The 16,162-nt window shown below is 41.1% G+C and overlaps 1 protein-coding gene across 1 annotated transcript in view; it reads left to right on the forward strand.

Annotated features, from left to right (window-relative positions):
• ctnna1 (catenin (cadherin-associated protein), alpha 1) overlaps positions 1 to 16,162 on the forward strand; it is a 111,696-nt gene that overhangs the window by 13,107 nt on the left and 82,427 nt on the right. The window contains exons 6-7 of the mRNA XM_080008363.1: positions 634 to 903; positions 8,664 to 8,867. Of these exons, the coding sequence (XP_079864489.1) occupies positions 634 to 903; positions 8,664 to 8,867 (474 nt within the window). The remainder of the gene's footprint in view (positions 1 to 633; positions 904 to 8,663; positions 8,868 to 16,162) is intronic.

Consider the following 16,162-nt stretch of genomic DNA (forward strand, 5'->3'; position numbering starts at 1 on the left):
ACAGAGACTGTTTTTTGGAATGGCTTTTTCTTGTAATTTGCCATTATGGTTAATTTTTTATGGATGGCAGAAATGATTTGCACCAAAGTAAACGCATGCAGTGAAAGGGTCTAAAAGTGTGTGTGTGTGTGTGTGTGGATGTGTGTGTGTGTGTGTGTGTGGATGTAGTGGGTGGGTTAAATTCCTAGGGAAGCTTTTCATTTTATGGGTTGAAGCTGATTTGCTTTTTAGGCTGTGCATCCCAGTGATCACTATCACTTGTGCACGCTCCTTTAAAAATGTTGCAACAAAATAATGGCGCAGCCTGAATAGCAATGCATTAAATCGCAAAGGCATAGTGTAATGGCCTGATTATTACTGTGTTGTTACCGCAGGGGACAGAAACAAATCTGGGTCATCCAGAGCGAGCTCTGTCACACTTAAGTGTCTCCGTGAGGGCGTAACGGGCCCGTTTTGAATCCGAAACGTTCTGTCCCCCCACTGTAGTCTCCTACTTCTGGAAATCGCTTCTCTACTTTTATTCTCATTTGACCTCTCCCCACAAAGCTCCAAGTCAATTTCCCTCCGTTACCTTTTCTTTTTAACCTCTTGACATTATCTTTCCCATCACCCTTCCTCTCGTTCCCTTGGAAGGAGCTAAAGGATGTCCAGCACAAGGACCAAATGGCTGCTGCCCGTGGGGTCCTGCAGAGGAACATCCCCATGCTGTACACGGCGTCCCGTGCTTGCCTGCAGCATCCTGACGTGGCAGCCTACAAGGCAAACCGTGACCTCATCTACAAGCAGCTGCAGCACGCTGTGTCGGGCATCTCCAACGCGGCTCAAGCCACTGCCACCGAGGACTCCGTCCTCAACCAGCCAGCAGGGGGAGGAGAGCTGGCCTACGCCCTCAACAACTTTGATGTAGGTCATTTCTTATCTCCCATTTGGGCTCTGGATGTTTTTGTCCTTTTGTTTGGGTTCAGCTGTCGACTGCAGAAAAGTTGACGTTAAACCTGTTTTTTTTTTTATCTTATTGGTTTAACGTCTGCATCTTAAATTGGAGTCAAGCAAGGTCTCTGTTTAACCTTAAGAATTAACAATACTAATTTAGTTGACTGATTATAACAATAACCTTTATTTGTATAGCACCTTTCATACAACTCAAAGTACTTTACATTAAGAAAAGGCATAGAAATAATAAAAAATAAAAAAAGGAATCAAAATGCATTTAATTAAAAATAAATAGAATATTCAATTACAGTTTTGACTCATGAATTAATACCCCTAGCCCTTAACGAAGGGAGTGGTGGAACTTATGTTTGTCATTACTGATTGTACATTCAAATTAGTGAGTGTGTGGGTGGGTGTTGAGTTCATGAAAAGGCAGCATAAGTAGAATATAAGGCTTGCTACCTCAGCTCAGGCGAAATTAAGGAGAGAGACGCAGGTTTGGCTTGAGGTTTGCCGGCACAGCGGGTTTTATTTGGGACGATTCAACATAATGCGCTCCAGTGCTGAGGTAATAATAAATGACAAAATAAAGCAGCTGCAGAAACATCGGACTCAACTCGACACCGCTGATACTGAAGCGCAGAGCGTCAGTCTACCACGCTGACTCCCCCTCGCCTCCCTGCACCAGCTCGACACTTATTTCTTTAAGCAGAACAAAGATTGAGCATTTCCAAATAGTTTTGTAATAAATCAATGTTTATTTTTACTGTGCTAAATAGGTATGCTAATTTAGAATTTATTATTATTAAAAAATGATGGCACTGTCACCCGCCTCCCCAAAAAAGATTTTTTTCTAAAGTGGATATTACAAAGTGTGTGTGTGTGTGTGTGTGTGTGTGTGTGTGTGTGTGTGTGTGTGTGTGTGTGTGTGTGTGTGTGTGTGTGTGTGTGTGTGTGTGTGTGTGTGTGTGTGTGTGTGTGTGTGTGTGTGTGTGTCCCTGTCCACCCATGGAACAGCCAAATCTAATTAGAGTGACAAAATTCTGAGTTGGGTACAACCCTAGAAATCATTAATAATAATCCGACTTCCCCAAAAGAAACCCCCATATGTTCAATAGACTGTCCCTCCCAGTGACGAGCGGAGCAACTGAAAAGTTTTGTTTCTCCAGAAGCCCTTGAACATAGGATGGAACACAGTCAATGATGATAACTAAACAATGATTACTGTGTTTATATTTCATATCCTCCTGTAACCTCACCAGCAAAAAAACAAACAAATATGTATTTATTTTATCATTTGCCGTGATGACAGTGATGAGCTCAACCCCACGGTGACATCACATGAAGTGCCGTACGTGATTTCACTGTCACGTAAGTGGGTTGAATGGCGATGGCTTCCGTGTCCTTCTCTTGCTGTGGTTCTGCGTTGAATCAAGATCCAGCTACACTAACCGTACTAATCTGTAGGGCTTGAATCTTTTAGTGGATCGGTTGAAATGAAAATAATGTAACGTTGCAAAAAATGCAAGGTTGAGCAGGGGTCCAGACTATTTTTATTTTTATTTTTTACACTAGTAGCACTGGTGCTCCCCACTGAAAATGGTAGGAGCACCATTTCACAAAATGAACTCTAAAATCGACATGCAACACAATACATTCATATTTTTTCCATCTTAACTATTACTGATAAATGCAATACAATTTTCAGTATTAACAATGTGCTGTTTTATAATAAGGAAAAAGTCAAAATTTTAAGGTTGTGCTTTAACAGAAAAAATCATTAAGTTAAATTGTGCTTTTTTTAAAACAGACTCCAAATAATAAATGAATAAATGTAAACATAAGGTTACATTACTGGTCAGTACATTTCTGTCATTAACAACCATGAGAGCCGCAGATCTCCATCTCTTTCTATCTCACTCTCTTTTACACACAAACGACAGTCAAACGATGATTCGATATTCGAATGCTATTCGAATTTTAAAAGTCTGAAAATTAACATTCAAAAAAAATATGCAGTACGTGTTTCAGCAGAAATATTTTTTTTTGCGCACTTATATCCACATACAGCCCCTTTGTCCGCAAGTGAATGGGCTTTGTCGACAGTACCGACCATGCGTGCGCCAGTGATGGGGTGCCGGTGATTGGCATGACACGACAGTGGGCTTTGTATTTTAGATGTAGGTTATTTTATTTTAATGTTTCCTTATTGAACGAAACAAGGACTGTGCGTAATGGGGGGGGGGGGGGGGTGGTATTTGCGATACTGTTTGTGTCCTCACAGAGGAAGTTTGCTTGCAGAGCAACGGGTCCGAATCGTGTTATTTTAGTCCAAGAAGTTTTAAAAGTTGACGGACATTCAGTCTTCTGTTTGTATGGAACCGTGTTGTTGGGAACTTCCACACGGAGTGATTTCCTTCCACACGGAGTGATTTCCTTCCACAGAGACACTGTGAGGCAGGACTCTGTGGACTACAGGTAGGGGACAGTCACCGTATAATTTTTAGGATAAAGTCATAACACGCAACAAGTGTCTCAGCATGTATCAGTCATTTTTCATGTCACTAGGACTTGGAACACTCGCGTTATTACGTCTGCCGATGCGGCATTAAATGAAAAACTTTAGACATAATGCTGATGTAAAGACGAGCGACAGCACAAAATGATGCTACATTCCAATAGGAACTCCAAAATTTGTAATTGGTGTACACCTAATATGCACACTTCAATATTTGTTCATCGCAAGTCATGTCGTCATTGCCATATTGAACAATGTTATCGCACGTCGCAGATTCTCTCCATCGTGCACGCCAAGCGCGGTATGTACTCCATTGGTGCGTAGTGGTTGCTTCCCGCAGGATTTGTGCTGGTTTGAGATGACAATGGCAGGAGCTAATGCTGTAATGCTGTTATTATGGCTCCAGCCCGCTGGACAGTTACAGTAACAGACAATTAATTTGGTTATGTCATGTTGATTTGAATAATTTGGTTATGTCATCTTCAATTGCAGTTAGTTATAACATTAATCACAATGTGGGCAGAACATCCAACCTGTGTTCAATGTGAACTTGTAAAATTTGGAATGGGTGTCGGTTGTGGTGTGGTGGAAAACTTTTATCTGTAACTAACCTGGACCCTGTGTTTTGCCGCCTGCAGCTATTTTGAGGTGTCCAACCCGGCTCACTCAACCCTATGGCAAACATGCAGTCGTTGAAATATGATTTCTAGCAAAAGAAATCTACTTTTTCATTAAATTCATTATCATTACTTGATGAGATAAGGTTTTAAGAGATTACACAGCTCTCGGCTTTATCATTAACACACCTAATTTGCACACAACTGTTAGTCTTCTGTGGCAATGGCAACATGTCTATTGTGATAGGATGTGAAGGCACATGCATCACAATGAATGGCTTTCTGAGTTACGAAAGCAAGTTGGTGACATGTCAAGCATGGCTCACTCTTTTCTTTATTTTATTATAGGTAACCTTTTAGACCAATTTATGGTATATTTTACCAACCTCTACATTCTTTTCTGTTCTGAAGTCCATTAGGCTTGGGCAGATTTGCGGTTAAATCGTCAATCATGATCGACTCCCATCGGTTGAGATTGACATTGATGAAAGACGGTTATTTTTATTTATTTTCTATCCGCCAGGAAAAGTCTGAATTGAAACTAAGTGCAGTTTACCGTGTTCTGAAACTGGAGCGGCGCGGGAGAGGGCGCCGAGGCTCTCGCCCTCTCCGCTCCGAGCTGTCAAGTAACCACTTTGTAATTGGATCTAACCGCCCCCCTCTATATGCAAGTCTTGTGGTTATAATATAGCAATATACTGTATGATCTTATAGAGAAAGATTGAGCTTTATTTATTTTCCTTAGTTCCTTACTTGTATGGAAAATGATAAACCTAACTCAGAATTGGAGCAGAGTTTTTATTTTTTATTTCTCCTCCAGACAGCGGTGCGCACCGATTCCTGTGCCTGTGTTTTTATTTGACGTCTATTTATTTTTGTTTGTTTCGTACATATATGGAATACAATTTTTAAATACAAGTGAGTTTAGGGACTGTCCCGTTCCGAAAAAAAAGTCCCCGCTGTGCCACCACGCACGTCTTTCTTTTCCCAGTTGCTTTCTGTTGCTATGGGACTTCATTCAGTAAAAGCTGGATGTTTTTGTGTAAATACTTTACTTGTTCAGAATAAATCCTGCACTTCTATGCACCCCCCACGGACACACACATTCACTGAAACAGCCCATTTTTTTTTAGACAGGTGGAATTGGACGCATTATAATGGCTCTAATGCCTAATCTGAGTGATCTCAGCAAACACGTTTAAAAAATGTTTTGCGCACCTCACAGACCATATATTGCTGAAAGGGAGCATAATAGGTCCTTTTTAATGTGTCTGGAAACTGATGCTTAACAGCATGTTTAAACCAAGCACATTTTCTGAGTTGTGCTTTTGAGTGACAAAGCTAGACTAGATAAATGTTCCTCCTTATTTACTTTGAAATACAACACAGGCACACAGGGTTTTTTATTGTTAATTTTTTTGGAACCTTGGATTTGAGTGATGGCTGTTTGCACAGGCTGAGACGACGACAATATCGAAAAGGTACACAGATTTTCTGTGACAGATCGCCTGCTTTGAGACTCCACCGCAACATGAATGAGTGAGAATAATTTCACAAGTAATATGGCAGAATTACTGTAAGTGTTGTTTTAATTTTTTTATGCATCCGTGATTTATTTTATTTTGGGTGGAGCAGAAACTTTTAAAATACATTTGCAGATGATTTCCAGACCAGCGCTTTTTCGTTATTTCAGGTGCAAGGCAAAATTAGCCAATGATTCAGACGTACACACACCCCCCCCCCCTTTTTTTTGTGCTTTCTCTTGCCTCTCACGAGTGCCTGTTGCCATGGCAATATGACACGCAAGCAGAGGAGGTCAGTTGAGATGAAATAGAGGGGGCTGGTGGTGGGCTGCCTAATAAACTGGATTTCTAACAACTGAATTGTTGAATATTTCACAGACAATAAGGAATTGGTTGTAGTGAGGGCTTTTTTCCCATTGGGGAAAGATTGCTTTCTCTCTCGCTGCCGCCAAGATTGTTGTTGTGCTGTACCCTTTGTAATTCTTCCCCAGCATGCTAACTAGAGTTCTCTTGTCATCCTTGCCCCTGTGAAATCAGACAAAAACAAGTGCCCTTGCTCTTCTGACAGTTATTAATAAGCGGTTACTTTACTTCAGACTAGTGTCTCGGTAACTCACTGAAAGGCAACACTGGCTGTAAAATGTTTCCGCCACAAAATGGAGATTATATATTGTCTCTTACTACAGTAAAGCCATGGAAGATTTCTTTCAGTGATTTGTACATTGCAACATGTAAATGACAAAAATAGTAATTACCTTAGCTGTGGAAAAGTTTTGTGCTCACTAAATGTATTTTATTTAATTTGTTTTTACATTAGAGCTTTTGTGTTTGGTCTCTCGCACTACTGTAGATTGGTCAACCCTTTTTGAGTTTTTAAATGTGCTCTATAAATAAATGTGACTTGACTAGTTAAGGGCAGAGACTGAAAACAGCAGCGATGGTTCGAGGTGTTGAGTTAACTGCCTGGTATCTACATAATTTAATGAATTGGAAGTCAATCAGAAACATGGACTATATTATGGTTGATATATTGAACATTCATTTAATCTTTAAATGGAAAACAGAAAACAGTTGCCAGGGGTGTGAACTTGGAGGCTTTCATTTTTTCCTTTTGCACTACACAATCCCATTTGAATATGGGAAAGTGACCATAATCGGAGCAAAATTTGGAAATACTGCATATTGATGTGTTGATGCTAGGGATTCAACGGTACAGTGGGCTCACAATTCGGTATGTATCATGCTTTTGTGGTAAGGTTTTGGTATCTTTATATTTAAGGTTTTTTTTTTTCCGACAGGGGTTCAAGTTCATTGATGGGTTGTTAGAATTTGCACAAGTTCATCTGATTGGTGCTGTGGTGTCCGGGATGGTGATAAAAGTAGATAATTTATTAATTATTAATTTCTGTTAATAAATTAGTTATTTATATATAATATTTAAAAGAATGTTTCACAATAAAAGATAAATAAAACCAGTACTATGGTTAGTTTTTTTTTTTTGTGTTGAACAGGTATAAACAGTTTTTCACACTTAAATTATAATAGTAAAATAACTTATTGAAATAAAACCTCAGAGTCAGACCAGTGTGTGTGTGACTGTGCCTTCATTTTATGAACCTGACGTAACAGTGGGTGTGCTCCTTTCCTGCGATGGCACCTCCCGGCGAGGGAGGAGCAATGGATATCTCTTACATAGAGGGCAAAACATTTTCCGGCGGCCAGAGAGGACAACTTTGACAAACATGACATAAAACTGTATACTTCATAAAAAAAATATGAACAAACAAAAGAGCCGTTCAAAATAATCAAATTGTTTCGTGTCTCTGTGGAAAAGGATGCGTAGCTGCGCGCAGTTGAAAATAAGACCTCTCGTGCAAAAATAGAGTAATGCTGCGTGGCTCCGTGCGGATTCCGCACAACTCACGTGGCCGGTGGAGCTCCAACCGTGGGTTCAGTAGGAACCAGCACTTACTGCATGCTGTGCCTGAACGCTGCGCCAACACGTCCGGTGGACTTCTACTGTGATATCGTAATACCGGGATTCGCAACCGTGTATTGAAGCGTAGGGGGTCGTACCGAACTGTTCCATAACTTACCGTTGCATCTCTAGTAGATGCTATCAGTCTATTTTGATTTACTTTGTTTACCAATTTACCATGATGCATTCGTGCCCTCAACTTTTGATGCCTAATACTCGGATACAAAATAATTAAGCAGATTTCTGTGCCTGCCCTGCTCACTTACTGTACTCTTTTAATGAAATGGTTTCACAACACTTGTATGAAAAATATATTTTTGCTCAAATGACTCGGCCAGTTAAACTCGTTTTGCCAGAATTTTGATGGGAAGAGGAGAGGGGGTGCCTGGGGAGTTGAGTCAGGAAGTGTCCCCATTAAGCACGGCTTCGTTCCGTACTGACTTGTTTTGTACCATAAGCAGACGTAAAATAACCTAAATCCCAAATAAAAACACAATGTTTTGGCGCGGCGATCACTGGCAACCCATCGCTGGCGTGCGCATCACTAGCGCGTGCATCATCTGTGCCGTCAGAGCAGCAATTAATCGCCACGCGTGCCACCTTGTCCAAATCCTCCATCTGCTTCCTTGCCGCTCTGCGCATACGTCCAATACCGTACATCCTCTCTGTGCGCGCAAGGGAATGAGCTCGGGGGGTATTTAGAAACTGTGAAAATATTACAAATTATGGCAAGTATCGCAATATTCTTTATAATATTGGCCCAAATCTACCCTGGATACATGTATCTGAATTCATGGAGTCTGTCCCACATGACACATGAGCCTGATTGTGTTTCAAAAGGGACAGAAAGGGTTTTGTCAAATCCGTTTCATCAACTGACAGATTTGGCCGACTGGAGCCCTCTTGACTAACTATATAACAAGGTATTATCTTTGGCATGATAAAGACATTACAGCCGTCAAACTTTTCCCCTTAGTTTTCCCATCCGGCCTGTCATAGTCTGTCATATCAGCCCAATTCCCCCTCACCAGGCCTCTTTGCGTTTCAAGTCAGTCTCCTCCCCGTGTAAAGTCCCTGCTGTCTCATCTTTACAGAAACAAATCATCGTGGACCCCCTGGCCTTCAGCGAGGAGCGCTTCCGTCCCTCCCTGGAGGAGCGCCTGGAGAGCATCATCAGCGGTGCAGCCCTCATGGCCGACTCATCTTGCACGCGTGATGACCGCAGAGAACGCATCGTGGCCGAGTGCAACTCCGTACGCCAGGCTCTCCAGGACCTTCTCTCTGAATATATGGGCAATGTAAGTACCTCTCGCCACTTCCTGGCCCTCAGAGGCAGATTGAGGGCAAGTAGATGTATCTACTCTGTGGCACATTATTACCATGCTCAACATTGGGCACAGGTGTTCACTAAGTGCCTTTTTATGCGTATTTTTTCGCCTACCTTTGTGCCAATGTTTCATCTTTATCCCATCAGGTTGTGTTAGCTGTGCCATTAAGGCTGTAAGGTTGAGGATAACATTTAGGTATCATCTGTCAGATATAGACTACAATGTAAGCAATGGTTTCAAACTTGAAACACATTTGGAAAAAATGAATAACAGGATTTTTCTCATAATGCTAATTGCCCACTGTAATACAGTAGAATCATAATTGGGCACTATAACCTGAAAATAATAAATCAGCGAAGTTGGTGTTTACTCTGTGATCAGTCTTGATTGTATTAACTTATTTATATCAAGGTAAGTGGGCATGCTGGTCTAAGGCAATGTGCTGTGTCTAATCGATTAGACTGGAAGGATGCCAATAACCCTTGTAAGGTCTTGTAAGGATGAACACACTTAATCAGATACACTGTCTACACACATTAGCATTACATTCATCCATGGCCAAGTCGGACATGTTAAAATATATATATATTTGTTTTTCTTTTTGTCCTGGCTCAACCAAGTTGTGATTAGTGCTGACCAATAAATCATATTTTGATCGTCATCACGGTATGAAGATGTGCGATAAACACATCGCTGAAGTGTAACCTCGCTTTATTCAAATTTTATGACATTCCTTACCGACCCGACCCCCAAGTCAGTCAAAAACATTCCGTGTTTGTGTCCGTGCACATGGAGTTTGCTTGCAGCAACAGAGCAACGGGTCTGAACCGTGTCCGTTTAATTTTAGTCCCCAAAGTTAATGAAATCTCTCTGAGGGCTTTCACATGCAGTGTTTAGTCCGTTTGAATGGAACCTTGTTGTTTGGAACTTCCAACAATGAGGGATTTCCTTCCACAGACATTTGAGGCCAGGTAGTAGACAGCTACATTCTAACTTTAAGGATAATAAAATAGAATAGGGTTTCCGACTGATGATTCTATCCGTCGACTTTCAGGGTACAGCCCTATTAAATACAAGCATTTATTTTCTGGCTCTGTGCCGGAACCCATTTTGTTTTGCTTTTTCCACTCAACCAAACCACGCCATGCTGAAGTTACCGTGCTGATTTTAGCTTCTGGTCTGGCCTAGTAGCAAACGTACCCACCGGGCTCCATGGGTGACGCTAAGCGACATTGCAGATCGATCAATCCGTGTTGTCACAAAATCACTTAATGCAGACAAAGTAAAGCAGCTTCTAGTTCCTCCATTTTTCCTGTTTGGTTGTTTATATGTGACTGTTGTCACGTGAGGCATGTACTGCACTACCCCAGTCATGTACTCATAACATAACTATACAATGGTAGTTTTGTTTCAATGTTTAAAATACCAATTTATATGGAATTGCTGACAGACACTGTCTTCAGTAAAAAAAACAAAACAAAAAAAATGCTTCAGATTCTTCAGATCAACTCCTCCGCCTGGAAAACCAACATTCGGGTCAGAGTGCGATGCATGCTGCGCCTTACCGTACTGTCCAACTGTTGCAATGGAAAAGCACCATGAAAGACTGCACATCTCATTACAATGTCAGAATTAGACTTGTTACCAGAAAAAATAAGATTGGGGTCTGAGGGAAGTAGCGCTGTTTAGGAGAGCTAGTTTACCATGACATAGTTTGATCTTCTGAAAAATTAACCCCCCCCCCCCATCCTTTCCATTCCAGCCCTTATATGGTAAATTATATAAATAAAAAATAACAATCTTTAAGTACAAACTTAAACAAACTTAAAAAAAACAGCTGCATATTTGATTAATAATTGTCCTAGTCCCATTAATAACAGTTAATTAGTAGACAAGTTACAGACTTACGACTGAGACATGGTTCAGCGTGAACTAAGCCGCTATTCCCTCTGCGGTTTCAACGGCGGTGGTGAGCTATTTGTAGTTCTGGCTGCAGACGCCGCCAGAGGCCTGCTTCTAGTGCCGCCCTCTTTAACTATTATTGCACATCTTACTGTTTTACCCACATTTTGCTGCGCTACTCATCTGGTCTCAGCCACGCGCAAAATACAAAAAGAAAAAATTTAAAAGGAGCAGCTCGATCCCAACAGATGTGCTATGGACATCAACATCAAACACAATGCTCAGTGCTTTTTCTCGCCATGAGTTCTCAATCTTTGTATTTATTCAATAGTAATTTTTGTGTTTTTATTTTTTATAAATAGTTTTGTTTTTGTGATTTCCCTACCAAGTTGAATGCAGAGGAAATTACGTGGCAGCAATACCTACGGGGCCCAAAGCAAGTGAGCCAGTCATGTAGTTAAGACACGTAGTTAAATTTTTGAAGAGGCGCAGTTTAGCTTCAGCGATGGTCCCCGCGTCCGACGCAAGGACCTGAAATAGCTCAATAGCTGCCATGGTGTTCTGACGCACAGTCATAAATGAGCCTTTAATGGTCATCTGGAGTTAAGGGCTGTGTTTTTACATGATCATGGAAAGGTAGCCAGGTATTTTCAAATTTTGCAGAGAACCTTATTTTTTTCAAGGTTAAGAAAGTGAAGGACATCTTTGAGCCATCTGTTATGGGATTGGGTAAGAGAAATTTCCAATTAAGGACTGAGATTCCTTGCAAACCACTACAACCTGTTGTATTTCTGTTGTGAATCAGGTAGTACTCCAAATATGAGAGATATTAGAGTTTAGGTGAAAAGGTAAACCAAAGATCTTCCTATACCGTAGTTCTCCCTAAAACATCCATCCAGAACTCAGAAAAGCGAGGGCATGAACAAAACAATTGATGTGGGGGGTTGCTAACATCTATTTCAGGAAGCACTCATACTTTGAAATATTTTTGCAAGTCAAGCATTCTGGAATAAATGCAATGTAAAATTATGAATTTTATCAATCCATATCTTGCGCAAATGGAGAACGAGTGAACCTAATTTGACTTTGACTCCCATTGCCCTCCCATCTGTGTTCTAAATCCTGATCCCAAACAGTTTTAAGATTGTCAAGGGGGACAGGGTTAATATTGCCAATCAATTCATATATTGCTGAAATCTTGCTCTTACAACCTGCTCCCAAGTCTAGCAATCTATCCAATTGACACAGGGGCTGACAGTCTGGAAAATCATAAACTGTTCCGAACAAAGTGACGTTTCCGAAAGTTTCTGAAAAGATATGATCTAGGAAGGTTAACCCTCTGAGAGTTGGGAAAATTATGAAAATACAAACATCTATCTTTTAACCACTCCACCCCATCTGTGGTTTAACCACTCCACCCTTGAACCATCTCCTCCTGGTAATTAAATGCTAGAATTGCTTTCTGTTTGATTCCACACATACAGTATATCCACATTCTTTTAGCAGTGTATGCGCCAATGTGTCCTGACGTCCTCTGCATAGGCGGAAGGATGTACACTTCCTGCGCCAACGTCATCAAATTAAATTCTGGCCAGGAAGTCTCACTGTTATAGAACTGCAGCATTTTATATTTACAAATATAGTATTTACATTAAAACATCCACATTTTACTAAATAAAGTCCCATAGCAATGTAAGGTTTAGGGAGAAGTGCGTAACGCGGCATGGGACGCACAGGTTTTTTTTGTTTCATTCATTCCATCACGCAGTGAACGGGACAGTCCCTTAGTTGTGTTTTAAAAAATAAAAAATAAAAATTCACGAAATAAATAGATCTAAAATAAAAACACTCTGTTCATATGTTTTTTTTGTGGCGCGCATCTCCTTCTGCATTATTCTTCGTAACAAATTGCTGTCATTCAAATTTCCCTGCAGTCCACAATATCTGATTGTTTCCTTGTGTCAATTATGTTTTTATCACCAGTCAATCAAAGGTTGCAATTTGAAATGTGTTGGGTATTCGCTGCCTAGGGGACCACACTGGAAGAAAATGTTGGTTTTTAAACCGGGCTCGGGCTGCGTCCATAAATGCAGGCAATGGAAATGGGCCTGTACCGGGCTCAGACCATACACGGGCTTGGGTTGGGTCAGGAGTGTTTTTTTTTTTTTTTGGGCCCGCTCTAAGCTCTTGTGTGTACGGAGAGGAGGGGCTATTCACAGACTGGTTCAAGCGAGAGAGCGGGGGCAAGGAGGGGCTGTCAGATTTTGGCTTAAATAGTAAAAACAAAAAAATTTAAACGTATGTGATTGGTCAATGTTGTTGGCAGGCGCCACAAATAAAACAATGTATGTACTCTATTTAGATAGAATATTGGCTGATCACGATTGGAGTGCCCCTTACTCTTAGATGTTATTTCTTGCATCTATGTATATTGCTGGAATATTTGAGCCTGACAACCTGGCAGTTAAATTCATCAAGTGTTACAAATGGTCATCTGCCTTTGTTGGATGACATTGAGGTTGAGTGTAATGGCACTGCAATTGTTTTGCAAAATCACACATTTCTTACAGAAAAGCATTTTTTCCCCGAAAATGTCAAAAAACTAAATTAAAGTTGAACATCGCACAGGTGTTATCTTAAACCCACTATGCAGGAAATTATATTTTAATGAGACTCAAATAGGCAGCTGTACCTTCATAGATAATCGGAATAGTAATAGATAATAGGTCATAGTCAAATATAAAACAAATTTGATTACGTGTTGTGAATGTAATTTAGTTTGTAAATGAGTAATTTGAGCAGCTTTTGTACCCTTAAAAATGTTATATATATATATATATATATATATATATATATATATATATATATATATATATATATATATATATATATATATATATATATATATATGAATGATAGATTTGCAATAACCTCATCCATAAGGTCATTGCTTACAAAATGACTGATTAATCATGAAAGATATTCAATTTTTACTCCACGAGGCAATAAACATGGTGTGGCACTTTATTCTTACCTGGCATGACGTTCTGAATGATATGAAGACATGTGTTTTCTGAAGAAACATGTCTTCATCTCTCAACATTGACCTCTCTTGACACTATTGACAGGTCCCCGAATGGTGGGAGAGAACATTATAGTCAGACCACTATAGTTTCCCCCTTATTTCTCACGCAGAATGTCAGTTTATTTTAGGGCTCCGGCGCGCCAGGCATTGAGTCAGGGTTGCTTCAAAACAAGTTTTCTACTTCACTGGGTCCCTCCATGTTGCTGTTCTGTACCTCCATGTCACTCTGCTTCCCCGGCGAACTCCTAGCCGCAAAGGAACGATGATCTTGGCAGCATAGCAATGCAGAATGGACATGACGGGGGTTTGGCTGTTCAGTCGGTCAAACCAGAGAATGAAGACAAGACATCTGTTGTTGTCCACCACATGCATTTAATGTCCTGATGCAGCCTCTCGGAGCAGAGGCTTCGTTGTGCTGAGCATAGTGAGCTGTGCTTCACATTGAACTGCTGTCTCCCACCTTTTTGGTGCTTGACAAATTTAACAAATCTCCGTTCAGCTTAATCAGGATGTGAGTCTTTGTTTTCTTTCTCTCTTACTTCCTTTCCTGTCTGAATTTGAGAAGTTGTTGGCAAATAATCATAACATTCCATCTCTTCATAGTCGGTAATCTTTTTAGACTCCTTGATCAAATTGCAACAATGCAATGTTTTTTTTTACATTTTTTGTTAAAGACTTTGATCATATGTATAAACCAAAACATGGCTTTTTATTCATAGTCACCTCCACGTTTGTGGTGTATTATGACAAATTATGTGTGTAGTGACAAGCAACATAGAAAGCTGCTTGGTCTTATGCTGGGATCAGACGACACAATATTTTTGTCTTTCAATGGTCACCATGTCAAATTAGTGCCATAAATTCTCGCCCGGTCTTGGCCGGGAGACTGGCATCACTACAAGTATGACCTCAACTAATCATCGTATGCTGCCTTTCACGACCTTGCGTGAGTTCATAGGTCGTTGGGCAGGAAGGTCTTGTCAATCATGGCTAAAGAAGCGCAATGTGTGATGCTGGCAGTCTTGTGTTGCGAAAAGATAAATGATTGGGTGTCATGAAGAGGATAGCATGGGCTGTCGATCCTTCATAGAGAACTTGAGTTAACATGTCCTTGTGTGCGCTGTCCCACTCCTTGTGCTCCCCGGGTAGTGGGTATCTATTCTGGCTCCTTGTGCGCCTGAGGCGGGGGGCCCTGCCCTACTCCTTCTGCGCCTGGGGAGAGGGGCTCTGTCCCGTCTCCCTGTGCACCCGGGGAGGGGGGCCCTGGCCCGGCTCCTTGTGTGCCCAGAGAGGGAGACGCTCCGTCAACGGAGGCAGCCGAATCCGTCCGGGGGACCAGCAAGAGTGGAAGGTGGTGGAGACTGAACCGCTGTGAGGGCCAGGAAAAGGAGTAGGTTAGGAACTGATTCTGACTTTATGTCCATTGCCTACACTGCCCAGACGATAAAATCTGCACGTTAGAGTAGACTGATTCATTTAGAGATCAAACATTTGGACGGCCACTATTTCTCGCCGGCATTTATCATTTTTGACTCATTTTTGTCATGGTACATCCTTGAGGAAACGTTAAAAAAGCAGGGGTATTGTTGCCACTGCTCAAGAAATCTTTCCTCAGTTTTGTTGTTCCACCTGACGGTGGCAACAGCAGTATCCCTCTTTCGCTTTGGCATGTTTACATACAGTATGTGCATCAGAGAGCACTCTAGGCGGGTTGTTAGGCGGGTCAGAGCTGTTTTGGTGGCACGAGGGGGACCTACACAACATTAGGCAGGTCGTTTAAATGTTGTGGCTGATCGGTGTAGACCACCGGTTGACAATTGAAGACCCCAGCCCTAAATGTTTAGGAATATATGCCATTTGTCCCGCTTTTAAATGCAGGGCAATGGCTTACTGTGTGAAGGTAATCTTTTCAGGCTTGAGCTCGTCAACTCCGCTGAAGCACGCGCGTGCCTTCCCGGACTGTCTTCGTACTGCCACGTGGCAGTGACCTTAATTATTTCATGTCGTGACAGTTTCACATGTTGAGCCTGACCATTTCTGCCACGTTGGATGAATAATTAATGCATATCAACTTTCTAGCATCTGTTAAGGTTTTGTACAGAACAGACTGATGCTAGAGTTCATAGACATAAATTTTGACATTTAAAGGTCTTCAACAGTACTTACTCTACTGGGCGATATTACATAATTGTCAATATTTTTTATTATGACCAAGAAATGCTTTTTGTCAATACTGAATAAGACCCTATACTATATCAAGGTGAGTCATTGGCTGGCA

The sequence above is a fragment of the Zeus faber genome (genome assembly GCF_960531495.2).
Source record: "Zeus faber genome assembly, chromosome: 10".
NCBI lineage: Eukaryota > Metazoa > Chordata > Actinopteri > Zeiformes > Zeidae > Zeus > Zeus faber.